The sequence below is a fragment of the Hemicordylus capensis genome, chromosome 2 (genome assembly GCF_027244095.1).
Source record: "Hemicordylus capensis ecotype Gifberg chromosome 2, rHemCap1.1.pri, whole genome shotgun sequence".
Lineage (NCBI taxonomy): Eukaryota > Metazoa > Chordata > Lepidosauria > Squamata > Cordylidae > Hemicordylus > Hemicordylus capensis.
Window position 1 is genome coordinate 107895411 of NC_069658.1, and position 27494 is coordinate 107922904.

A 27494-nucleotide genomic window follows, 5' to 3' on the forward strand; every position below is an offset into this window, starting at 1 on the left:
AAGCAGCCTGTGAGACTAGGAATCCTTGCAGTAAATGCTAACATTCTGATACAGTAAATAAATAGATTTCAGGAGAAGCAATAAACGTCTCTAGCAGCAGGACAGGAGATTGTTTCTTGTTCCTAGAACAAGAATTTGAGCCAAGGTTTAAGCCTGGAAGCTCTTTCATCCACAGTGTACTTCTAAGGGACATATAAAGTAGTAAGAAGAGAGTGTCCCTGAGCATATGTAGAATGCCTTCCTCTGCCTACTGTAACCAACCAACATGCATTAAGGGGCTCTTCCAGACACTGCTTTTTTCCTGGGCAGACTGGGCAGCCATCTCTAGCCCTACCCAGATGAGATTGTCTCAGCAAGTATTTCCACTGCCCTAAAATCACTTGTTCACTGCTACAAGAATGGTCATCTATATATATTGACTGATCTGTGAAGATTGGAGGGGTGAGTGAGAGGCTTTACTATCCAGTCTCCTCTGCCGGATGGCTGGGAGATTTACAGCAGCCTCCCCCACCCCACACCCCCCCCTACACCCTTCATCTGCTGGTGGGGACAGTTGAGACCGGCACGTTGAGAGAGGCTGAGGTTGAGAGGCTGAGGTTGAGAGAGGCTGCCTGATTGGAGGCCTGCCTTCTTGAGTGCCTGACTGTCAACACCTGCAGGCGCTGATTACACCAGCCCTGCCCAGAGTCCCTCGTGAAAGGAGGGATTCTGGGGGCTTTTAAAGAAGGGCGCTGTGGCAGGTGGTGCGGCCAGCCTGCAGGTGGCCACCAAGGTGTTTGGGGCCGGGTCTTTGTGGGTGGGACTGAGGGCTAGGGTTGGATTGTGCCAGACCTTTTGCAGTTATGTGTTTGGGTTCTCTTGAATGGGATGGTGTGTGTGTGGGGGGGTCTGGCAGTTCTGGGGCGGCTATTACTGTAGTTGTGGGGAACAGAAGAATTGGCGCTGGCAGAGCAGCTGGCCATTACAGGGGAAGGGAAAGCAGTAATTCAGTAACTGTTTCCACTTCCAGCTGCCCTGTCAACTCTCAGGCCTTGGGGAGCAGCTCCAACTACCCACAGAGTCTGGCTTTGTTCCTCTGCAATGCCAGGTCAGTTCAGAATAAGACTGAAATTGTCCATGATTTGATCATGGATGAGGGAGCTGACCTGGCTTGTATAACTGAGACCTGGTTGGGGGAGGCAAGTGGTCTACTGTGGGCTCAGCTCCTCGCACCAGGTTACTCTGTCATGGAGCAGGCTAGGGGAGGTGGTGGTGGTGGAGCAGTGGCTGTGGTCCATAAGAATACCATTTCCCTTACCAGGGCCCCTGTGAGACAGTTGACTTGAGTATATCTTTTTGAGGCTGGGAACTAGGGATAGATTGGGGATTCTGTTGGTGTACTGTCCACCCCACTGCCCAACTGACTCCCTAACTGAAGTTTGGAGTCAACCAAACTTTTGGTCCTGGGGGACTTCAACATCCACTTTGGGGCTCGCTTGTCTGGTGTGGCTCAGGAGTTCATAGCGGCCATGACAACTATGGGCCTATCCCAATTAGTTTCTGAACCAACTCATGTTGCCGGCCATGCACTCATTTGGTCTTCTGTTCGGAGCAGAGGGGTATTCCATGGATGAGGGATCCAGTGGTTTCCCCTTTGTCATGGACGGACCACTACCTGGTTAAGTTTGGTTTCACAGCCACAGTCCAGCCCTGCAGGGGTGGTAGACCTATTAGGATGGTCTGTCTGAAAAGGCTGCTGGACCCAGTAGGATTCCAAAAACCCTTGGAGGGTTTCGACTTATTGTCATGGACGGACCCCTACCTGGTTAAGTTTGCTTTCACAGCCACAGTCCAGCCCTGCAGGGGTGGTGGACCTATTAGGATGGTCTGTCTGAAAAGGCTACTGGACCCAGTGGGATTCCAAAAAACCTTGGAGGGTTTGACGTTGGTGCGCCCTGTGATTCTGTCGATGCCCTGGTGGGAACCTGGAACAGGGAATTCACCAGGGCAGTAAACATGATTGCTCTTCCGACCTACTTCAAAAATGGTGGGGGCTGAAGTGGTTGGATAGGCGATTAGAATGCAAGTGGAGGAGTTCAAATCTGGCAGGATGCAGCATGTGACCAATTTGAAGGTTTATGCGATAGCGATGCGCACAGCGAAAAAAAGGTTTTGGTTTGCGCAAATTGTGTCTGTAGGTTCGCATTCGGCTGAACTATCCCGGGTTGTGAGGAGTTTAATCTCCTTCTCTTTTAAATCAGTTCCTGGGGTCATTCTGCTCTGATGCTTTTAATGGGTTCTTTGCGGACTAAATCTCCTGTATTCGGGTCGACTTGGACTCCACTGTTTCTGCAAGGTCTATGATGAAGGTGTCCAGCAATCCCTCTTGCAGTATTAGGTTGGATCAGTTTCAGTCTGTGACTCCTGAGGATGTGGACAGGCTGCTTGGGGCAGTGCAGTTTATCACTTGTTCTCTGGATCCTTGCCCGACTTGGCTACTTTTATCTAGCAGGGTGTTTGTTGGAGGTGGCCTAGTTAATAACATAAATGCATCGCTGATGGAGGGTAGGGTGCCTCCTTGTTTGAAGGAGGCAATGATTAGACTGCTTCTTAGGAAGCCTTCTCTGGACCCCTTAGCGATGGATAGTTACAGGCCAATCTCCCTTGGTTTGAGAGGGTGCTGGCCAACCAGCTCCAGGCAGTTTTGGAGGAAATCGATTATCCAGATCAATTTCAAACTGGCTTTAGAGCTGGCTATGGGGTTAAGACAGCCTTGGTCAGCCTGATGGATGACCTTTACCAGAGAATCGACAGAGGGAGTGTGATTGCTGGTTCTTTTGGATCTCTTGGCAGCATTCGATACCATCAACCATGGAGTCCTTCTGGATTGCCTGGGGGAGTTGGGGATAGGGGGCACTGTTTTGCGGTGGTTCTGCTTCTATTTCTTGGGTAGATTCCAGATGGTGGAGCTTGGTGACAGCTGCTTCTCAAAATGGGAGCTGTTAAATGGAGTCCCTCAGGGCTCCTATCTATCACCAATGCTTTTTGATATCTACATGAAACAGCTGGGTGAGGTCATCAGAAGATTTGGTGCTGGGTGTTATCAGTATGCTGATGACACCCAAATCTGCTTCTCCTTTTTATCTTCATCATCAGGAAATGGCACTCATCCTCTAAATGCTTGCCTACCGGCAGTAATGAGCTGAATGAGGGATAACAATTTGAAGCTGAATCCAAGCAAGACTGTTCATTGTAGGGGCTCGGAATCTGAGGGGTAAGCTCTATCTTCCTGTGATGGATGGGATCACACTCCCCCGGAAGGAGCAGTTGCACAGCTTGGGAGTACTCCTGGACCTAGGCCTCACTCTGGTATTGCAGGTGGAGGTCATGGCCAGGAGTACTTTCTATCAGCTTCAGCTGAATCGACAGCTGTGCCCATTCCTTGAAGAGGATGACCTCAAAACAGTGGTGCATCAGCTGGTAAGCTCCTGGCTTGACTATTGCAATGTACTTTCCGGGCGGCTGCCTTGGTATGTAGTTCAGAAACTTCAGTTAGTTCAAAATGTGGCAGCCAGGTTATTCTCTGGGGCAACCCGGAGAGACCATATTATGCCTGTTTTGAAACAGTTACAGTGGCTGCCGATATGTTTCTGGGCAAAATACAAAGTTCTGGTTATTACCTTTAAAGCTCTGAATGGCTTAGGTGCGAGTTATCTTAGAGAGCATGTCCTTCTACATGATCCCCACTGCACGTTAAGGTCATCTGAGGAAGTCCGTCTCCAGTTATCACTGGTCTGTCTGGTGGTGACTCAGAGGCAGGCCTTCTCTGTAGCTGTCACGGGTCTGTGGAATGCATTCCCAGCAGAAATCTGTGATCGGAATTCATTGTTGGCCTTCAGGAGAGCCCTGTTTGACTTGGCCTTCCAGCAGGGGTGTAACTATAATAGGGCAAGGGGAGACAGTTGACTGGGGGCCCACTGCCTTGGGGCCCCACCAGAGGCAAGTCATATGACTGACTCCCCCAGCTGCGCACCTGCCCAGGCTTCCTTCAGTTGTAGTCATCCTCCGAAATTGATGTGAGTGTTAAGGCCCAGAGCTACCAGAACAGTATGTCTTTCTCTGGTACCATTAAATGACTTGCATCATCCACAATTTGCAAAACCTCATGAGATGAGCTTCAGTGGGGGGCGGGCGGCATTTTAAAATCTTGTCTCTGGGCCCACTCCAACCTTGCTACGCCCCTGCCTTCCAGGGTTTTTAATTTGTTGTAAATTGTTTTAAACTGCTGTAAGCATTTGGCTTGGTTCTCTAGGGTTTTTAACTGTTTAAATGTTTTAACTGTTAATTAATTTTATGCTGTTTTTATTTTATTGTATTTATTTTAATTGCTTTGTTTTTACTTTGATGTAAACCACCCTGAGCCATTTTTGGAAGGGTGGTATATAAATCGAATGAATGAAGAAATAAAATTCTCTAAGGTGTACCCATGGCTAAATTCTGTGCGTGGCAGCTCTTGCGAGGGTTCGTGAACAGAAGCAACTGATTGGTGACTGGGCAGTGGGGATTTCATATGCAGATAGGGAGGAGGAGCCTGTGGCACTGTGGTGATTGGGCAGTGGGGATTCCATATGCAGATAGGGAGGAGGAGCCTGTGATGGTTAAGGTCAGTTGGAATACAACTGTTTCTGGTTGGAAGATGTTCTTGATTGTAGAGGAGAGGAATATATATGTAAAAGGATAGTGGGCAGGGGGCTGCAAAGAGAGGGGTAGTGAGAGAGGAAAGAGTCCCTTCAGGATGATAAATAAGATCTGTTAACTCAGGAAGGGAGGGAGGGAGAGAGAGAGGAGGGGAAGAGAGAAAGACGGAAGGTCGAGGGACGGACCTGAACCCATTGGCAGCCTGAGGGGTATGACCACCATGGTGGCAGCAGCAGCAGGGAAGCCCAGTCAACCACTGCTACTGTTTGGGGCTACCGAGGCCATTGGTGGAGTGAGGCAGACAAGCAAGGGATGGGCCCGGACCCGTCGACGGCCTGAGGGGAATGAGCGGCCATGGCGGTAGCAGCAGCAATTAAGGGCCCTGTCAACCGCTGCTGCTGCTCCTGCTCCTGTGGACTCCTACTGCTGAGGAGTCCTACTGCTCCTATTGGCTCAGGTGAGGGTGGGAAGGACTCTGGGGATAGGGGGCTGCAGCTTGGCCAATAGGCACCAGCAACACTGCAGCTGCGACCAAGAGGGATGAGGGGGATGGATGAGTGACCAAGAGGGGTGAGGTGAATGGAAGCAACCGAATGGAGGAGCAGGAGCAGGTGTGGAGCTCGGGTGAGGGTGGAGAGATATCTGAGGTGAGGGGGGCTGTGGCAAGGGGTGAGGGGAGCAATCATATACTAGCACGCAGATGTTCTGCATGGGTTAAGCTAGTTTGTTTTAACTTGTTTGGCTTTTCACTTCTATTTGACAACATGAGCTATAGGAATATAGACATTAGACGACATATCCTGAAACGTTTACATGAATATACATATTTTAAGAAGAATCCTTGCAGTGTAGTTCATGGAACTGGTGAATATGCAGCACAGAGATGGTTAGCTGGAGGTTACAACAAAAAACTACCACTTGTTTTTCCTGTTAAAATGCTTTCAGGCATGCAGTGGTTATCCGTTCTGCTTGCTACCACTGGCTGATTATTAAGAAACTATAATTAAGAAACTGTAATTACAAGAAACATAATAATGTGTGCTTTTACAGATGTTTGGCTAAAACATGGAAATGACGGGGGTTGGCACAATTGAGCACGTGCCTAGGGTTCCAGGGCCCTCAGAAGGTCCACTGGTATTCCATGAGATCACCTCTGTGCCTATAACCATGTGGCGATGGCAGAGTGACTCTTTCAGGGGCCCACCCACAGGGCTGGCCTTAGGGGTGGATGAACTGGGTGATCACCCAGGGTGCCTATCTGAAATAGGCGCCAAGCTGAGCTTGGCAGTTCACTGTTGAGTGTACTGTCTGCAATGTAGCTGCAAAGGCCTGGAGACTTCAGTGGCAGGAGTGGTGCTACCGGTGTTCCAAGGTGTCCTTGGAACACAGACCACTCCGAGGCCTGGAGTGACCTTGCCCCCCTCCCCCTCCTGTCACTCTTACTCCCCTCTGCCTGCTGCCCACCTTGACTGTGGCTCCTGTGCTCTCCCCACCCCTGTTGGCGACAAGCAGTGGGGGAAGAGCGGGAGAGATTGGTGTGGGAGTGGCAGCCAGGCGGCACGTAGCAGGGGAGGAGAGAGCAGGAGTCATAGCCACAGTGGGTGACAGGAGTGACCAGGCAGTGGGGCCACAGTGCATTGCTCCACGAGGGGGCATCCATGTTCCATGGCTGAACACATTGAACATCCACGACCTTGCTATGCCACTGTTCAGTGGGATCCCACAGCAGGAGCAGGAGAGCTCTGGCAGCCAAACAGCACATTACGGAGAGGCAGTTCTTGTTGGAAATTCTCTGTGGTGAGAGAATCCCTTTCTCATTATAGCAGAGTGCACAGAGGCACAACACAGCGGATTTAGTTAGGCATGCGTGTATGCTGAGAGTAAAGTAACTTGGAGCCAATTCATAGTTTCAAATCAATATAAAAGGCATTTATTAAGGAACTCTATTCTAGATAGGAAAGTGAGGAGTTAGGATCTCTAATCTATCTATCTAGCTGGATGCAGATGGATTCTGCATCTTCTCTGCACGCATGGTGCAGGGAGAGAGGCTTGCCATGTTGCAAGGTAGAAGGGCAGGTAGGGAAGAGAGAGAGAAAAGGAAGTTAGTCCCTAAGAGTACCAATCTACATTTCAAAGGGATAGTGTCAGAGCAGTGGAGAAGGGATGACCAACGTCTTGACCCTCTAGCCCTCTGACTCCCTAGTCTGTCCTCCACTGTCTGAGACAAAGAGACAGCGCAAAGTCCTTTAACTTCCAACAGTTCTGGGCCTTTTTCATGGGCATTCCTGGGAAAGTCAGGGAACACTAGGGCCTATTACACTGCTAGGTTTTGCAAGCTGGCACAGGCCACAGAACTTGGGAATCCTGATAAACTCACCATGGGGGTGGGATGCCAAAGGTACTCCTCCTCCAGAACACTACGTAGCATAGGACTAGCTCTGCCCACTTGAGGTGGAGGTGCCAGAGGGACTGTGTAGAGCATTCAGCTTTGGCCGAAGCTTCACACAGGTCCAAGAAGCCATTAGTCAGGGAGCCACACTTAGGATTGATGGGGTCTGCCATGTTTGACATGCAACAAATTGTGTAGGCATTTGGGTGCCTATTGGAATGGACATCCCATTCAAAGCAAAGGGGTGGGGATTGACTGCATTAGAATGCATATCTGATTTATGCCCAATCCATTAGATCGTCTCCTTAGCTGCAATGAAACATTTGAGTTTAGTAATAAATGTGGGCATGATAGCTGTATGTTTATGCAGCATTCCTGTTAAAAATAGTGAAGAAATGCTTGTTTTGTTTTTGTAACATCCAGCCTCAATTCTATGATGCAGTAGAACCAGTGGATTTTGAAGGTTTCCTAATGATGCAGCTGAATACTTTAGACTCTGAACTCCTGCAAGAACTTGGTGACTTTCCTGAAGATGATCTGGAAGTGATCTTTACTGCCAAGGAGCACAGGACCCTGCAGCCATCATTGCCAGAGGAAGGGTAAGGAACCAGGGGTTAATTAAAAAACACCACCACACAAAGCAGGCTAAAGGCTACCTTGTGGTATACTATCTAGCTGCTACCATCTGGCATTATAGCTCTAGTTTTCTTACCCCAGCCCCTACCAGCAGTATTCAATGATTGGAGCCCTGTTCATGTCACCAAATGGGAGATACTGAACAGGTCTTTGGCCAGTGAACAACTCTAGCTCAGCAGACCTGTGAAAGATGTGCCACCTTTTGTGTAAAATGAGGATATTTCTCAGTTGGGATAGGTTTTTTGTTTTTAACTTAATGGGAAAGTTGCATTGGTGTTAAGAGGACAGGTTTTACAATAATATCCGATTTTTTTATCAGGCTAGCAACTAAATGCTGGCACAAAAGTATGTGCCACCTTTGCAGCAATTACCCTTCTAGAAATTGTATTAGTAATTGACTGGACCTCGAGTGCAATAGTTTATCTTCACAGTCACGGCAGGATTGCTCAACAAATGCTACTGCACTGCAATTAATTCAAAGCAGGTATAGTTGGGCTGAGACATGAACATCACCTGTGTTATTACACCTGTCTTACTGACTAGTGCTTTTAGTGTTTCTCTTTTCCTTCTCCTTTGATGTTTTGGAGAATGTTGGACTACAACTCCCATCAACCCCAGCTGCATGATGGGAGTTATAGTCCAACCAATAGCTGAAGTGTCTCAGGTTGGCCATCCCTGCTTTCTGGCTTATTTTCATCAGGTAAAGCTTATTGCGGGGAGGGGAAGAGAAGGATATTTAACCCTTCCTAGATATTTGACTGCTCAAAACCGCACCCCCCAGGTGCCCTTTCCCCAAAAGACAAATGATCTCTACACCTTTTATTTCTCTGGGAGAAAGATAGCTGGGGGGGGGGCAATTTTGTGTAGAAAATTGGAAAAGAAAAAAGCTGGGAAAGAAAAGGATTAACAGCTCCCCCCTTATTAGTCATTTGCTCAGTCTGAAGCCACCTGAAGCTATTTTACCTTATATAAGAAAGCCCAGAGGAGCAAGAATTATGAAACTACATGTAACATGTTGTTCTACTCTCAGTGGTGCTTTGGATGTTTTTCCTTTTGTGGTAGAAAGAGGTTCTAGTACTTCTGCATGTAGAGCTTTTATGTGAGAACAATCTGTTTGATGATGTCTTGAAGCAGACCTGAAGTACTGATGTCACTGTCTGAGATGGGAGCAATGGTTCACCCCATTCTGCCCAGGCAAAACTTAGCTATCATAGTGGCAGCAGTGGCCACACAGTAGTGTGCTGCCAAAATCACGCTCCTGAAAGGCTAAAGCACTATCAGGTAAGTCAGTCTTCCTCAAAGACTAGAAAGCCCTGAACAGTGCAGCTGTTCTACCTGTTTTCCTGGGACCCAATATGATGGCTGGAAAGATAGACAGGCCTTCTGGAACAATGTTAAAAATGAAATTGAAGTGAAATGCTAAAAATCAAATTATTTGTTGACTCTCCCCTATCAAAGCACAGCTTTAAGTAAAACCAAATGAGTGGGAGGGAGGAAACGACTAACTCTGTGCTCAGCACTACAGCATATCTGCAAAGTGAGGCAAAAGCCCTTGCTCACAAAGAGAGGGAACTGGAGGATAAGCTGGGTGTCCTGGAGAGCCAGAGGCCCAAGGCTATTTTCACGTTGTGGGTTCCCAAATCCAGAAGAGGGTTGGGAGGCCAACACATTTCTCTAGGAATGACTTGTTAAGATCTTCCCAGATCCCCCTCCTTATGTCTTGGTTATGTACTTGAAAAGGCTTGTTAGCAGAGCCCCTCATCCAGAATATCAAGAATAATGATTGTTGGATTTGCAGTGTGAAAGTCCAAAGAAGCTCTTCTTAAGTTCACTAGAACCAGCACAGAATCTGGCTATGGAAATCACACAGTTCAGGTTTATCGAGAACTCTTGGCAGCTATTTTACATGCCAGAGTTTCCATAAGAGAGACCATGGCTGTCCTGAAAGAACTTACAGGTGAAACTCGGAAAATTAGAATATCGTGCAAAAGTCCATTAATTTCAGTAATGCAAATTAAAAGGTGAAACTGATATATGAGACAGACGCATTACATGCAAAGCGAGATAAGTCAAGCCTTAATTTGTTATAATTGTGATGATCATGGCGTACAGCTCATGAAAACCCCAAATCCACAATCCCAGAAAATTAGAATATTACATGGAACCAAGAAGACAAGGATTGTAGAACAGAACAATATCGGACCTCTGAAAAGTATACAGTGTACTGTGCTTGATTGGCCAGCAAACTCGCCTGACCTGACCCCATAGAGAATCTATGGGGCATTGCCAAGAGAAGGATGAGAGACATGAGACCAAACAATGCAGAAGAGCTGAAGGCCGCTAATGAAGCATCCTGGTCCTCCATAATACCTCATCAGTGCCACAGGCTGATAGCATCCATGCCACGCCGCATTGAGGCAGTAATTGCTGCAAAAGGGGCCCAAACCAAGTACTGAATACATATGCATGCTTATACTTTTCAGAGGTCCGATATTGTTCTATTCTTCAATCCTTGTCTTCTTGGTTCCATGTAATATTCTAATTTTCTGAGATTGTGGATTTGGGGTTTTCATGAGCTGTACGCCATGATCATCACAATTATAACAAATTAAGGCTTGACTTATCTCGCTTTGCATATAAGGCGTCTGTCTCATATATCAGTTTCACCTTTTAATTTGCATTACTGAAATTAATGGACTTTTGCACGATCTTCTAATTTTCCGAGTTTCACCTGTACACTGTGCTCTTCCTGGAGCTTTCCTTTTAGATGGTGGGTCTCTCTCATAACAACACCAGATCACTTGGCAGCTCATTACCCTAAAAGAAGAGATTCAGATCATGAAAAGCCTGAACCAGGCATTCCCAAACGCAATGGCAGCTCTAGCTTGGGGGACCCTCATCACAAGCTGAGGATGGCGGCAGATCCATTCCAGGAGACGTGAGAATGGACTCCTTAACGGTTAACCCCAGGAGAAAACATTGAAGCAGACTAGGACAGTGTTCTTCTTTGCAAGCCCTGGGAGCCAGTGGCAGTTCAGATCAAGCCTTGTGCTTCCCTGACTAATTGTTTTTTAGGTCTGTTCTATGCAAAGCTTCAGCTGAAGCTAAATACTCCCATGCAGCCTTCGCAGAGGCATCTGTTCCCACCATGCAGTGCTTTGCTCTGCCCAGCACTGGTGGGCCTTCTTCATTAAGGGACGCGGTGTCCACTGGAGCCAGCATCATCTTGGAAGGTGCACACAGAGTGCTAGGAAGTGTAGTCCTTCCCAACACTTTCCCTATAGATCTCTATGGGGAAGGCATTGGGAGGGACTACACTTGCCAGTGCTTTGTGCACACTTTGACAGACATCACTGGGGCTTGGCAGGGCTCCATTTCTCTGAAAGGGCTCCCTGCTGCTGGGAGAAGTGGCAGTCAGAGTGATAGGAAATGGCTCTCACATGGAAGGTTCTTTGCCAGAGTGGCCGGCACCTGGAAAATAGTGAAGATCCCTGGCCTAGGACATTTTTAAAAAATGATCTTGCAAGTGGACATCTGACTCTTTGCTGACACCTTGTGGCTGCTTCCTGCCACTATGCCCTGCGACATTTCTGATTATGGATTTGCAATGTGAAACTAACTGATGTATCCCTGAAATAAAACCTAGTGGTTTGTAAGTAATAGTTTGTAATGTTAACAGTTTTAACCTTTTCCTGGGGTTTGGGGTAAGAGAGAGCAGGAATGTGTTGGGCTCCCTATTCCCCATTTCAGACTGTGCTCTACTTGATCATGGCTAATCAGGCCCACATCTCTCCTGCTACTATATAATAATAATAATTCGATTTCTATACCGCCCTTCCAAAAATGGCTCAGGGCGGTTTACACAGAGAAATAACAAACAAATAAGATGGCTCCCTGTCCCCAAAGGGCTCACAATCTAAAAGAAACATAAGATAGACACCAGCAACAGTCACTGGAAGTACTGTGCTGGGGGTGGATAGGGCCAGTTACTCTCCCCCTTCTAAATAAAGAGAATCACCATTATCACTATTACAAATATTTATGTACCACTTTTCAATAAAGGTTCTCAAAAAGGTTTATATAGAAAAATAAAGATGTGTGTACAGTATGTGTGTGGCAGAGGATCAGGGTGAATAGTAATTGTCTGAAGAGTTTTTTTCCTATTTTTCCTCAGGAATTGATTTCAACTGTTAATTAATTAATTAATTTTAATTTTGTTCTCAACAGATTCCCAATATTGTCCCATTTTTCTTTGACTGACATCCAGACTAATGTCAAAATACAGTGCACGTGCATAATGAAGGAGAGGCAATTTCCCCCATCTCCCCTTAAAGGCATTAGCCTCAGTGTTTGCCTCTGTCTCTTTCTTCATACAAGAAATGGGTGATTCTATGTGTGTTTTATGTTAGTGGAACAACCAGAAGCCTATCAATGGTCTCTACTTTTTCACATAATATTTGGCTATGGAGTGAGCAGGTTATTCCTTGATAATCGATGTTTCAGTGTAAGGTTTTGGCTCATAATATTAAAGTTTTCCCCCCAGCATATAATATTAAAGTTTTTAAAGTTACTTGTTAACTTAGTACAGAACATGCAGGTGTTCTTACACCCAAAGAATGCATAAAACAGACACCAAGCTTAAGCTCTTAAATAATTCTTGGTGTAAGAATCAGTTTGTAACTGGTCCCTGGAGTGGAAGAGGAAGTGGAGCCTCTTTAAATGAGAAAATAGCCTGATTATTTATACGGGTTGTTTAATTTCATCTAAAAAGATTGTGGAAGCTCAAAAAACAATTTACACCCCCAATAAATGGTAAGCACTGGGGTTTTTTAGCAAGTACTTCATGATCTAGAAGCAATCCAAGATATTTTAATGCAGTGAAGGGAAACTCCAAAGAGGGGTAAACTCTAGGTACCCAAATGGTGACATGTTAGCAACTGTAAAATGCACCAAGAACTTATTATGCATATGGGTCTGGTCTTCTGGCATATTTTGTACCTGAGTGAGAGACAACATTGCTTTACTCCAGATTCCCTATCACTGGATTGATATGATTATCCTAGTTGACTTGTTAGCTTCAGACACATCTGATGCTTACATCACATCAGTACAATCACCTGAACTATTAGTTCCTTCAGAGAAGTATGGAACAGGTGATACAGATGTACCAAAATATTTTTGTGAGAACGTAGTCCAACGTGTTCCTTCTAGTGGAGTGGGATGCTTTCAAAATGGTAACCAGAGGATGGTTTCTTTCTGTTGCTCCCAGGTGTGTGTGTGTGTGGGGTGGGGGGGAGAATGCAGGTACATTTTGAGTTTTCTTGGGCAAGCAGAGGATGGAATATTAGAATCATAAAAGACTGGTTCAAATAGATATACTCAGCAGAGGGGTCAGTATGATTGCTCAGCTGTTCAGCTCTTTGGTGACTGTTTTTTGCCAGGATTGATTTATTCTAATCCTAGGGTCACTCTTAAAAGCTGTGCTGCTTCACCTCTTTGAACAACATGATCCTGGCTGTCTCTGCAAAAAAGCATGCAAACAACTTTATACCATAGCCAAACTTTCAAAAATGGAAATCCTTCCCTATCCGCTTACTAAACAACAAGTAGGCAATATGTGGGAGAATATCATCATGTATAAGTTGACCCCTCAAGAGCACTTAACCAGCAGACCTTCTCAGAATAAAAATGTGGTGAGCTAGTTTCCCTTTAATTTCACACGTAGGGCCCCTGCTGATTTATTAATGCCTCGTCAAATATAACAGTGTTTGTTTAAAATCAGTAATCTGAAACTGGAGTAATTTACAGCAGTAAAATCATACCCATTAGCACAAAACAGTATCAAAATACACACACACCCCCAATTAGCAGCACAATAAAACAGCAGAATAAAGCAACCAACTGGATTAACCATAAAACAACAAACAGAAAAATGGAGGAAATAGCCCCAGCAGCAAAAGGATGCTGGAGGTTCTTCTAAAAAGCCATGTTTTCACTTGGTGTCTAAAAATGTCCAATGCAGGGGCTAGGTGAGCCTCATTAGGAATTAGGCATTTTACAAGGATGGTGCCATAATGAATAAGCCCCTGCTTATCATAGACACTCACCATACTTCAGCTGGTGAAGGAATCTGGAGCACAGCCTCAGATGTTGAATAGAACACCCAGGGAGGAATATCTGAGTTGATTTGCAAACTCTTGCCACTCCCTGCCCTGCTTCTTATTTAGATCAATTATTTTCTTCTTTTTGTCTCTTCCTCTGCTTCTAGTCTCATTGATTAAACATATGTATTTTGTGGGTGTGGTGAATATATTTGATAGTATTATGTTTATTAAAATGTATTTAATTTTAGTTATTTTTGTTTTCTTTATAGGATATTATCTTGTTATAGATGTATTAAAAAATAAAAATAAAAACCAGTTTTAAAAATGCTTTGAGAAAACAGCTTTGAATAGGGAATGCACAGTATTGGAAATATCCATCAAATACACTAGGGTGTTTTGAGAATAAGCAGTAATTTTTCATGTACAGTATGAGTAATCACTTTGCACTTGTTTTCCAAAATATAACTATCCACTGTGATTAGTTATGCATTATTAGTATTGTTCTCTCCCAGAGCTGAATTGGATCCACATGTCCGGGATTGTGTTCAGACGTATATTCGTGATTGGCTGATTGTGAATCGGAAGTAAGTTCCACATTTGTAATCAAATTATCAAATTTTATTTTATATTTATTTTTCTTGGTAGAAGAATATAAAAATCTGTTATTTTGACTAGTCCTAGGATACTTATTCTCTTGCTGCGTATACTCACTAGGCTCAATCCAGAGTGCTCATCCAGATGGTTGATTGACAGTAGAGGCAGATAGTGATCTACACAAATCTCCATTTGCCCACACACACAAGGATCATTTACTAGCTTACCTGCAGAGTTTTGCACACAGTAGGATCCATTATGGGTTTATATATGTGGAAAATGTGTTCCACATGTAGATGTCCATGCCATGCAAATCTTCTAGGATATGCACAATCGAAAAGATGAATTGGGGCAACTCTGTATGCATGTATTTGTAACAAATGGTGGCACATATTTGCCAACTATACACATTTGGCTGGGTGGGAAAAGAGGATCATGCTTAGAAATCTGATCAGCAGGAGGGTCTTTGCTTCTGGGGCTGTTCCTCTGAGATGTGAGGTCTGATCCTATGGCCTCCTCCGTAGTTGCTTTGTAGCGGTGGTATTCCCTTCCATTAGAAGCTTGTCAATCCACCATTATCTTCCCTTTTTAAAATTAGTTTCGGTTGCTAACTTCATATGATACTTTCATTGATTTATTTTTGAACCAAATCCTGTTTTTAAATATAGTTGTGTACCACTTCTGAATACCTCTTTCTTGCTGGCAGAAGAGTGGTGGCTAAAATTTTTGAATACAGTCTGTTATTAGCAAACATTGCAATATATTGGAAGCAATATGTAGGACAATAGAAGTGCCATAAAAAGTAAACCTGTGGTATCCTGAGTGTAGAAAGTGAATGTTTTTCAGCCTTTAAAAATAAATAAGACAAACTGCTACCTTCTCTTGGCCACTTGCTCACTACAATATGAAAAAAAGTTAACTTACTATAAAACAATTGCACCTATTTATTAATTTCTATTTTGGAGGGTGTAGCCTCTTCTAATGTCAGTTAAAATTAGGAAAGTGATTCCCCTCACACTATTATTGTGTCTTCAACAGTGTTCCCTCTAAGGTGTGTGCATGTGTGCACGCTCACAATTTTTTGGATATTTGTTCAGTTAATGTTAGATCCCACTCAGGTTTAATTGGGAAGTCCGCGCTCTTAATGCATGTGCGCACACACTGCCTTGATACTGCTGCTCAGAACAAAACTCATTCTGCACACAGATGAAAAAAATTACAGAGAGCACTGGTCTTCAAATGTGTTATAGGGACTTAATGAGTGGACTTCTGGAAACACTCCAGTGGAGAGGCTGCTTTGTAAATGTTGTCTATCTCTTTGTACATTTGAGACAGGCCCCTATTATTATTATTATTTACATTTTATATCCCACTCTTTCTCCAAAGAGCCCAGAGAGGTATACTACATACTTGAGTTTCTGCTCACAACAACCCTGTGAAGTAGGTTAGGCTGAGAGAGAAGTGACTGGCCCAGAGTCACCCAGCTAGTATCATGGCTGAATGGGGATTTGAACTCTGGTCTCCCCGGTCCTAGTGCAGCACTCTTACCACTACACCACACTGGAATTCCTGGGTGACAGTGACAGCTTCTTTTACAACATGCACTACTAGAATTCAAATTCTTGCATATTTTGTATGTTATTGGAGAATCTCCAAGAAGAAAATACTTTTCCCGAACTGCAGTATGAAAACTCAGTTATAAAACCCATCATGTTTTGTTTCAGATGCAGCAAAACAGTCATATCAAAGTATATTTTTCTTCTACGTTTGAATAACATTCAAACAATTGAATTGCTGATCATTTGGATGATTAGTCTGTTAAGATAGCTGTATGGACAAATGGTTCTCCTCTTTGGAGTATATCCTTTATGGAATTGGCCCATGGTTGGCTTGACAGTCAGCTTGACAGTCAGCCCCCATGCAAATACTTTGAGTATGGGCAGAGTTGCAGGGCTTATGTTCAGGAAGTGTGCATATGTATGAGAGCTAGTGTGATGTGGTGGTTAGAGTGATAGACTAGGCCTGGGGAGGCCTGAGTTCAAATCCCCATTCAGCCATGAAATTCACTGGGTGACTCTGTGCCAGTCACATATTTCACAGCCTAACCTATCTCCCAGGGTTGTTGTGAGGATAAACATGACCATGTACACTGCCCTGGGCTCCTTGGAGGAAGAGTAGGATATAAATATTAAAATTAAATTAAAATGTATGAACTGGCATCTCTAAAGTGTGGCCATTATTTCTTTTAATGTTGGCAATTCTTTTTTCAAGATGCTGCAATCCACGCAGATTATGGCATCCACATAGACAAACCCCCATGTGCTTATGTGGAAGTGACAGTTCACAGATACGGCAAACCTTAGTTGGCTTTCTGTCAACTATCATATCCTGATGTGTTTTTTGAAACCTACAAGTAGCAAAGCATTTGTAACTTGTGAAGTTTTAAATCCAGCAACAGGAAAACTTCTCTTGAATATTACTGGTTCATAATAAGACTAATCCAGAGTGCTTGTCTTTCATCCAGAATAGTTAAGACAATTTCTAGTACAAGGTCATAGGCAAGAACAGTAGGGCAGTCAAAGAAGGTGCTTCCTGCTTTATGGCATCATTTTTCTTTCTCAGTCAACTGGTAAACAATTAAAGTCTAAATAATTAAAATGCAAGAACACCAGTGCATATAATTCATCCACTCCCAGAAACGTAATTAAAAAGTGTCTCTGTGACCAATAATAGCTTATTGTGGCATATTTGCTATGCAAGACAACAATGCATTTAGGTCTCTAGCTTTGCAAGGGAACCTGAATCCATCACACTGGTGCAGCCGAGTGTGTTTGGTTGCCGAATGTGTACTCCCAGTGTGTCAAAATGGTATGCAGCCCTCCTCTGGTAATTGTTGTCTGATGACTCTGGAGTTGCTTGTGGTGGGCTTTGGGCTTTAGTCACATTTAGCTAGAAGACAAACCATCTGTTCAAGGGCTAAGTCTATAATGTAATGGGGTATTATGGGATCTAGGTCAGGTAGGTAACACAGGGGAAACTAGTATGAAGACCCAGAGCTTAGAGTATAAACTACCAGACTCCGAAGATCTTGGTCTATATTGGTAACCCTAACAGACCAAAGCAAGCAAGGAAATTCTGGAACGTTTGGAAAGGGTGACTAGGCAGAAAGTGTTTGTATGTTGTCTGCTTGGTTTTGATTCTTGGCTTCAGTTCTAACTCACAACTTGTCGAACTTGATTCCTGGCTTGCCCAATCAGCTTTGACCTTGGCTTCAGCTCTATAACTCATTTCTTGATCCTGGTTTCTGGTTAAACTGCTTGGTTTCTCTCACGATCCTGGTTTCTGGTTTGGCTGCTCAACTTTGTTCTTCTTCAGCAATGAATTGTGGCCAGAGGTGCATCTAGTAAATTTTGAAGCCTGGACCTAAAGGCCTTTGGAGGCCCCCCTCCCCTGCAAATTAAGCATCATCATGCTCTGCCTGGCAACCACACCACCCAGAACAGACTAAAGAGGATTTGGGGGGCCCCAGGGGCTGTGGAGGCCCTGGACTTTGGCTCCAAAGTCCAGGGGTAAGAGGACCTCTGGTTGTCTCCTGATCCTGGTTCCTCTGCTTTGACTCCTGGCTTCAGCATTGACTCTCAGCTTGATTCCTGACCCCAGTTCCTGGACTTTTTCTTTTCTTTTGTTTCCTTGCTCATCATTTCTGGTCCTGAATTTGGACTTTTTGAACTACCCTGTGGTGGCTGTCTACAACCCAGCCCTTGCACTCAATTTAAGCACATCTTATTTTAATTCATTAGATTGTATGTGTATGCACACGCATGCTATAAGATTTCAGGAAAACTTATTGATTTGGTGGCAATGATTATTTCAGTTTCTTCCCACTGTTTATGACTTAAAACTACCTCTTATTTTTACTGAAGAAACCAAGGAAATAATGAGACAGATACTTTAAGGAAAAGAGGATCCAGAAGAGATTTCCACAAGACCCTACAAAAGCAAACATTTGAATCTGAAATTTTGGATTACAGTGATTCAAATTATCAGGTATTTCTCTTTGAAACCCAGGAGATTTCTTTGAAGAGACCTCAGCTGAACAGGGGAGAGGATGGGACTGCCTATATGCTTGTATACTGTGAACCAGTTGTTTAACTGATCACTTTCTCATTGCTGAATAAGTAATGATAACTGGTGTCCTTTAAGCAATGTGTGTGTGCTCTCCTCAAATTCATATGTAATCTTGAATATAAATCTAGGTCTTACTTGAAAGCAACTGTACAGGTGTGCACTTGTCCCACAACTCTGTGGGGTCCGTTCTGCCAAGACCTTCATGTGAACAGCTCTCCAAATGATTCCAGTGGATTCTTTTTCACATCAGTGCACCCCTACCCATCTCCCTGATATGTATGGGTGTGATAATACTGCCAAAACCACGTGGGAGACCTTGGATACAAATGACATACCTTTTGGCACTGTCTCTGTGCAGTTGTGCTGCAGGAGGCCACCCCTGTGGCTGATTGCGCATATGAATTATTCTTCAGTGAACATGCTAAAGGTCACTTAACCAACTTTCAATCTAGAGAATAGTAATAAAAATGAATGGCATTCCTTTCCCATGAAGCTGCAGGGCCTTTAACTGCTCCATGCCATGGTTTGGTCTGGCCCAATATTGTCTCTTGTTTGACTGGCAGCAGCTCCCTCATGGAGGACTTACTCAGAACTTGCCATCACCTTTTCTTTTCAGTGGAGATGCCAGGAATTGAACCTGCAGCCTTCTGCATGCAAGGCATGTACTCTACTGATTAGCTAAGGCCCCTCCTTCCAATGAAGCCTTATGGGCAAAATGGGGATTCTAATTGGTATTTGCGATAGTGAGTACAAAATCAGGGAGTGCTAGTTCCTCCAAATAAGATAGGGTAGAATAGCCTCTGAGGTGCTACCTTTGGGCTTCCCCAGGTCTCTCCCTGCATCCAAACCTAGTCATGCCAGTTTATTATCTAGGAGTAGCAACTCTGTCTACCCACAGAACAACTCCTTCTCTTGGGAATTTTTTCATAGGCATTGGTACAGCAGTTTAAAAGAAAAATACTGAGTGAACAGCGCCTGGTCTAATACTGCCCTTGATAGCACATTTCATTTGTGATTGCCCTCTTCCCTCTGCTGCCCCCAATGTTTCCAGTCCTCAGGGACATATTTTCAGGGGCCATCGGGGACAACAAAAGGCAGGGAGAGTTGCAAAAATCACCCTTCCCCCATTGTGTGAGTGAAATCTTTTGCAAAGGCAACATTAGTCTGGATGCTGCCCAGTATCTTTAACATTTGCAAACTAGAGTTATTAGTTCTGTGACCTACTTCGCATCTTTCCAAGCAGACAGGTCCCAGACACTTAAAGATCCTCTGTGACGAATCAAGTAGAGCCACGCTGACATCTGGTGACTTTGAATTGCGCAGCCTGGAACCTGATCCTCGTCTGGCAAATCTGCTACAGTACGTTAGTGCAGAAGACTTTGCAAGGCAAAATGAGGAGGCACGCCGAAGGAACAGGCCTGCAGAACTGTTTGCTCTGTACCCCAATATAGATGAGGTGAGGTATAATTCTCATGCTATACCAGCATTTTAATATTACATGTTTTAAAAATAATTTTACAAGAATCTCATGAAGATTTAAGATGCTGATAAGAGCTTGCTCTAAAAGAATATGACTTCCAGGAGTGTAACCCTCTGCCCTCACACTTTCTCTCCACTGTGTCCACTTGGGCTTGTTCTTCTGTGTTCAACTCACTGTTGCTGGCAAAGTGCTCTTAGATGGTGTCTACATAATTGGAGTTTTCAAACTGGAGTTTGAGTTGAATAGGAACACTAACATGGCAGAATGCCAATAGTCATATTATTATATTGAAAATGGAACCATCTCAGGTTGATGTCAGCTCTGGCTGTTGTGGCACTGACAATTTATCTGACTCCAGGCTGGTTCAAACAACCAACCAAGCATAGAGCCCTTTCTCACGATCACAGAAAGGGTTCCATGCTGCAGGGGAGGAAGCCTGAAAACGCTTCCCTCCCTCGCAGATGTTCCTGGTCTTCTTGCTAGCCGAGCACATGGCTCGCCAAGACATCCGACAGCTGCTACCAGCAGCTGCGAGGTTTGGGGGCCAAGGGGCCCCCAGAACTCCCATGATGCACTGCACAAGTGCACGGTGCATTATGGGGAGCTTTCCAATGCCGGCCAGGAAGCCCGCAGTCTCCGAGCCCTGGCTGCAAGCAGTGGGGCTGGCAGATGATCAACAAAATGGGGTTGAGAGAGTGCTTGCTCCCTTAACCCTGTTTAAGAGGGTGTCTGGATCAGCGGTTTTTCTGCCAAGGCACTGCCGGGATTAGGCATGGTTTAGCCTGCGTGTAAAAACACCTCATTGTTTGTTGGGTCATGAACGCGACCAAGGCCTGCCAAGCCCACCTGTTATTTTGGGTCAAATTAACAACTCAACAGAGTTCATTGATCTGTCTGAACTATCCCTTTGACTGTACATGGCAAGTGTATGGTACAGTGGAGATCCGAGAGGCTGGAAGTGTGCCAAAGCGCATGTAGTGAACACACAACTGCAGACATAGCCTAATTAGTTTCTGGGCTTTGGTAGGATGCTGAGATAATCACATGGGCAACCTCACTCCATGTTCTGTCATGGATAATAAAAATATGTCATCACCCCACACTAAAAATTAAGCTTTTTTTTTTGCTTTTTGCTTTTAAACATTTTTTTCAATTTTATTGAAACATAAAGCAAAAAAGAAAGAAAAACAGTGTCATGATATTTCTTTAAGCAAGTACTAGAAAGAAAACATTCTGAATATATTAACAGTTCTAAGAAAATTCGGCAGCTGTGATCAACATTTGATTAGATCTGATCAACACTTGGTTGCATAAAGCTGGGTACATAAAACTTCACAAATCCAATCCAGACAATGGGAACAAATGATGTCTTTGTTGGATATTGAAGTTTATAAAGGGATCCCAAGTTGACATAAATGACTCAGTTGAGACTTCATTCATATAAGCTGAAACTTTAGAAATTGAGGCATAATTTCATAGTTTCAAAAACCAATCATTTATTATTATTGTTATTATTTCAATTTCTATACTGCCCTTCCAAAAATGGCTCAGGGAGGTTTAAACAGAGAAATAAAAAACAAATAAGATGGATCCCTGTCCCCAAAGGGCTCACATTCTAAAAAGAAACAAAGGATAGACACCAGTAACAGTCACTGGAAGTACTGTGTTGGGGGTGGATAGGGCCAGTTACTCTCCCCCTGCTAAACAAAGAATGTCTAAACTAAAACAAACTAAACAAATAATGTCTCTTCCACTAGTTCAGGCAGATCCACTGGTTACATTGCCATTAGAACACTGTTTGTTGGAGCTTGTAGGAATGTGTTGTCATCACATTTGTTCCATGATGCAGCCTGGATTACATTTACTTTTCTTGTGCCTCATAGAAGCTTCCGAAATGCTTAAACCAAAATAAATAACTGTTTCATAATGTGGTTAATAATAGGAGGATGCTGTTGAAATACGACCAACACCTGAATGCCCCAAGGAACATTTCGGCAATAGGATATTGGTGAAAGTACAGACCCTGAAGTAAGTTCCTCTGTAACTTCACATTTACAGGTTTGAATATACTTCCATCAAGTGAGCACCAGAGTTTAATTTGCTTGCAGTCAGCAGCAGAAACATTAATAAAAAACAACCCAAAAAAACCACAACCAACCAACAACAACTTGATGCAGAGACAGGCCTGACAGAATGCAAGAGGTGAATACATCTCAACAATCTACAGCAGTAACTCACTGAAGTATGGTCCCTTTTTGCATTTAGTAAGGCCTGTCTGTGGATCAAGTTATTGTTTTGTTTTCTTTCTTTCTTTCTTTCTTTCTTTCTTTCTTTCTTTCTTTCTTTCTTTCTTTCTTTCTTTCTTTCTTGTATGTTTGTTCTGAGCTTTGTTTTGGATAGATGTCATCCTCTGTTGGTTTACTCAAATTGTTTTAGCTGTGAGGGCCATAATGAGAAAAATAGTCACATTTTATTACAATTCCACTTGTTTATTCTTCATTAACGTTGCTGGATTTTATTTTATTTTATCTTTAAATGGCCAAAATTGTGCTGATACAAGTAACTTGTTCGTATCGGAAGAGGAGGGAGTAACGATAGAGAACTAGTTCTCCAACTTTCTCTGTGTCATCTTCTTGAAATCACCAGCACTTACAACCATTTTGTTTAATTCTGAGTGCATATTCTTTCAAAATGTGGTATATCTGCAACTAATATACACCAAAGGTGATCCCACATGTGCTTTATCATAGCAAGAGTAAAAATATATAGGATTGAACTTGAAATTAGTGTCTCTAAGAACTATTATATATTATTCTTTAAATGATGCCACAGGTGGAACATAGGCATCTACCATATACTGAGGCAGACCATTGGTCCATCTAGTTCAGCATTATCTACATAGACTGGCAGCAGCTCCTCCAATGAGTCTCTTTCAACCAGGGAGATGCCAGGGAAGTGAACTTGGAGCCTTCTGCATGCAAGTATGCAGATGCTCTTCTTAGAGTAGCCCCATCCCCTGAAAGAAATATCTTACTGTGCTTGCATGTGGTCTCCCATGCAAATGCAACCAGGGTGGACCCTGCTTAGCAAAGTGGACAATTAGTAGCTATCATAAGACCACCAGATCTCCTTAAAGAGTTACAGTACATAGAGGAGCTAACAATCTAAAATAGGCAACGGTGGTGGGGGAGAACTGAGTGAAGGACAAAGGTAAGAAGAGAAGAACATAGGCAAATGTAATTAAGTGTACTTAAAGCTTGGTTACAGCTGGAAATGAGGATCAAGGGAATAAACCAACACTTAGTACATTTAACACAACGCAACATTTAACTAATGTTGCTAGTGCAAATGTTTTGTAAGTAATCGTAATGCTTAATTTTGTTTACACACTTCAAAAGAGTTTTATATTAACCAGTACTCCATTTTTCCTTTTACAGGTTTGAGATAGAAATAGAACCATTATTCATAAGCTTAGCTCTCTATGATATAAAAGAGAGGAAAAAGGTAAGAATGCCAATGAATAAAACCAAAGCCAATAAGGAGTGTGCCAATAAGTCAATATGTTGGCAATGCAATGGAGAGATAATGAGTGAGGTGGGGGGAGATGATAGGAGATGTGATGTACAAGTTTGTGAAATTTTTGAATGGGGGAAGGAAACTGGAAAGAAAGGTACAACAGATAAAATTCAATGCTTAGATTGCACTTCATTCTATATTGAGGAATCCAGCAGGTAACTGAAAGATAGATATAAAGAACATCTAGCAGATATGAGGCATTGTGCAAAGAGAACAAAACCCTAATCATTGCATATGAGGAGTAAGCATGAAGGCCAAATGGTGCCCACTAAAATATCTATTTTAGGGATTGAAAAGAACCTACAAAGAAGGAAAATCAAAGAAGCATTATTTATAGAGAAATTGAGACCTGATATGAATGCTTGGGAGGCACTGGCCGGTGCTAGGAAGTGTATTAGCCTTGAGAAGAATCGGGTGTTTTCTGCTTCTCTCTCTCGCCCACCCCACTCATTATCTCTCTGCCAGTCAGGGAACTATATGCTATTACGTCTAAGGAATTTAACAGCTGTGGAACTGAGATTTTCAACTGTGCTCATTTGTTTTACTTAACTGAGAGTGGTGTGTCACACCGAAACACCTTATGTTTTTATGTTTATCAACTTTTAGTTTTTCTTTATGTGTGCAATAGAAAGATCTTTTTGTTGAGTGCACCAATAATACATTGGCTAACAATCTGACTAAACTCAATAGGAGACTGTTAAAATTAAGTAGTCCTTTAGAGTAACTCCTGGGTACTATTGAGTACCTTAGTCTGGATGTCAGCCAGTTTGTTTTTCATTTCCTGTGAACATCATTCACATTTTAATTGTGAGGACTTTAGGGCCTACACTTTGGATGGCTACAGATGACCATGAAGGTCTTGAAACAATGTAGAGAGAGCTTGTCAGCTTAGTGCTATTTGAGGTGGATTTTACCAGATCTCTGTGACCTCTTGGAGGTAAAAGAGGCATAAAATAGCTTGCTTGACCCAGTGGCCAAATGCCTCAGGTAATCATAGCTCTCCAATTAGTTGCATACAAATTTACAAAACAGCCACCACATGCTAAATGGTCACCTGCAGCCATGCTTTATCTTTAGTTAATATGACTTGCCATTTTTTCAACTGCCTGAAGTTAGTCAATCATAAGAATCTGTTTACCATGTTTTGTGATATATAAATCAGCGGGTATGACACTGGAATAGTCATAGGCGGATTAAAGGATAGGCAGTAGATCTGGCTGCCTACAGCAGCAAAATTCCCCCAGTGGAAAATTTGGAAACAGTTAATTTAAAAAAAAAAAACCTTTAAAATTGCCCCTGCAGAACAGCAACAAGAGCTCCTTGTGCACTGCCTGCTTCCCAAATTATGATGGGGCAGCAGAGAGAGCAGGCAGTGATACATCCTAACACAAGCCCACCTACTTCCCAAATGATAGAGATCACCTGATTTCGGGCCTTTCTGCACACGTGCGCATATGGGCCCGAAATCGGGCCATCTCTGTCATTTGGGAGGTAGGTGGGCTTGTGTTAGGACTTATTGCTGCCTGCCCTCTCTGCCACCAATACCGCCGCCAGGGGTGTATCTAGGGAAAATAGCACCTAGGGCAAGCACTGAAACTGCGCCCCTTGTCAGACAGGGATGATAGGACTTGTAGTCAACAATATCTGGAAATCCCTGTTAAAAGGAACCACCTAGACTAGAACACTGTACCATCTAGACATGGTTGTTGATCAAAACCTGAAAACATGAGCCATCTCTGTTAAAGACTTAGAAAAACAGTTAGGAGTTATGTGAGGATTCCAAGTGTCATTTTCTGTCTCATCTCATGCTTTTTAAAAAACATGACTTTGTCCTAGAGGATCAGCTGCCCAAATAGCCACTAGCAAAATAGGAGAAGAAGGAGGTTGCGGGGGTGGGGGGAGTCTATTAACTAGTGAATGATTCTTTCCAGCCTTTGTCTTGTGATGACTGTTGGCTCATGATGGGGTATATGTGCATTCACCACACTAGTGCTTACTTTGGCACCAGGAGGGAGGAGGATACATCAGTTTGCCACATTAGACAGAGGCATTTGCAACAGGAGCAGACAGCCAAGTTCTGCCAGGGCCAAAACCAGCCCCTGCCAGACTAAGAAATCATTGTCATTTGCCCCTTCCTGTCACAAGCAGTGTGCTGTTCTTTTATTATTGACTCTGACTCTCAGATATCCCAGTCATGGATGGAAAATTCAGAGTCAATTTAAAAGAGAGACATTTTCTACATGGAAGTTTCTTCTGTGCAGGTGTTGTGCAGAAACCCATGTTCCAGAAGTTTTTGTAATTTTCTGCCATGAAACAAGCCACTTATAGGGCTTTTTAGACAGTTTTTAAAAAAAGGCATCAAATTTTCCAATCTGTTTCAAATTAAATATTCAGACTTCTCAGTCTCTCCCCCCCACCCCGCCCATCAAAGCCCTATAGCAAGCAGATCCTTATATATCAGGTGGGTGGGTAACCACAAAAAGGAATTCACATCATACTTCCATTAAGCAGGCAAAGGCTGGTCTGTGTTGCAGGGCAAAGAGAACTGCGGTGGGTAAGAGCAGAAGGCACTTCAGTTCGGGCTTCAGGGAGGCCTGCACGGAGGTCTCTCTGGAAGCCCCGCCCACCCGCTGATCAGCTGAGATGCAGGGAGAGAAGAGCTCTGCAGTTTGCCGGCTGCTCCGAACCTAGGCCTCGTTGCCGATCCTAGGCCGGAGCTGGAGGCAAGTGGCTGAGGGGCCCTGGGGCTGGGCAGGTGGGCAATGGGGTGGGGGTGGCAGGCACTGGCGTGGCACCCCCCCAGTGGCACCTATGGCAGTTGCCCTGGCTGCCCCCCCCCAGTTACGCCACTGACCACCACGCCCATTGCCATCCTGCTGCCGCACCATCATAATTTGGGAGGCGAGCAGGTGCACGAGGAGCTTTTGTCACCACACTGCTGCTGTGCAGCAGCAATTTTAAAGGTTAATTAAAAAAAAAATTAAACTCCCCCCCTTCTAACTTGAAAAGGGAAGGGGAACCCTTGCTGCTGGGGTGGCAAATCTTTGGCTGCTTACTGGCAGCAAAGATCTTTATCCACCCTGGGAATAGCTGCTGACATCTTGACTAATGATACAGAGGGACAGTGTGCAAACTGCCTCCACAGTGTTTAATAATGCAGAGTCATGCTGTGTGCACGAGGGAGATGATTTTTGCTGATTCTTCCCCCGCCCCAGAAGTGCTCCCTGTGATCCAGAAGTAGATCCTTGAGGGCTGCTGCATGACCCTCAGGGACTTACTTCTGGGTTCCAGGAAGTGTTTCCAGGGAGGATCAGTAAATATCAACCCCCCCCCATGAGTAGCACAACTCTGCATTACTAACCATTGCAGAAATGGTTTGCATGTTGTGTCTCTTTAATTTTAGTCAGGATGTCAGCCACCATTTCCTAATATTTGCATTTTAGCCACTTCTTATCCGTTATCACACAGATGTGAGAAGGATCAGTGAATGGGAGATAATTTTGACTGACTCTAGGCTCAAAAAGTACTTAAAGGTTAATTTGGATGTTGTTGGTTGTCACATTTCCGCCTCATTATGACCTTGTGAGAGGTTGCTTAGGATTTGAGATAGTAATATCATATCTGAGTTGAATCATGCCTTGCTTGATTCATAGCTCCATAGCTTTAGTGCCCTCTGAAATTAGTCTTTGTTTTTATTTATTTTAAGAATTTATAGCCTGACCGTCAAATGAACATAGGACAGCTAACAGAATATAAAAATTCAGAGTCAATTACGTAACAAATACAAATTGCAGCACTGAGCTCACAATCTTAAAATGGCAGACTTGTGGAATAAAAAAGAGTGGGCTCTATATTTATGTTTTAACAATTCAGAACACACAACCGCATGCACACATTATAAGTAATACAA

General features: G+C 43.7%; 2 protein-coding genes across 6 annotated transcripts in view; one reads left to right on the forward strand and one right to left on the reverse strand.

Moving 5' to 3' along the window:
• The window catches only part of DOCK8 (dedicator of cytokinesis 8), a 183926-nt gene that overhangs the window by 21567 nt on the left and 134865 nt on the right, over positions 1-27494 (forward strand). For all 5 annotated transcript variants that reach the window (XM_053292960.1, XM_053292963.1, XM_053292965.1 and 2 more), the window contains exons 3-8: positions 7490-7665; positions 14319-14390; positions 18324-18447; positions 19772-19984; positions 21951-22036; positions 23446-23512. In XM_053292960.1, coding sequence (XP_053148935.1) covers positions 7490-7665; positions 14319-14390; positions 18324-18447; positions 19772-19984; positions 21951-22036; positions 23446-23512 — 738 coding nt within the window. The remainder of the gene's footprint in view (positions 1-7489; positions 7666-14318; positions 14391-18323; positions 18448-19771; positions 19985-21950; positions 22037-23445; positions 23513-27494) is intronic.
• LOC128343605 (uncharacterized) overlaps positions 21679-27494 on the reverse strand; it is a 29791-nt gene continuing 23975 nt past the window's right edge. Inside the window, exon 4 of the mRNA XM_053292978.1 lies at positions 21679-22444. The gene's annotated coding sequence lies outside the window, so the exon portion shown is untranslated. The remainder of the gene's footprint in view (positions 22445-27494) is intronic.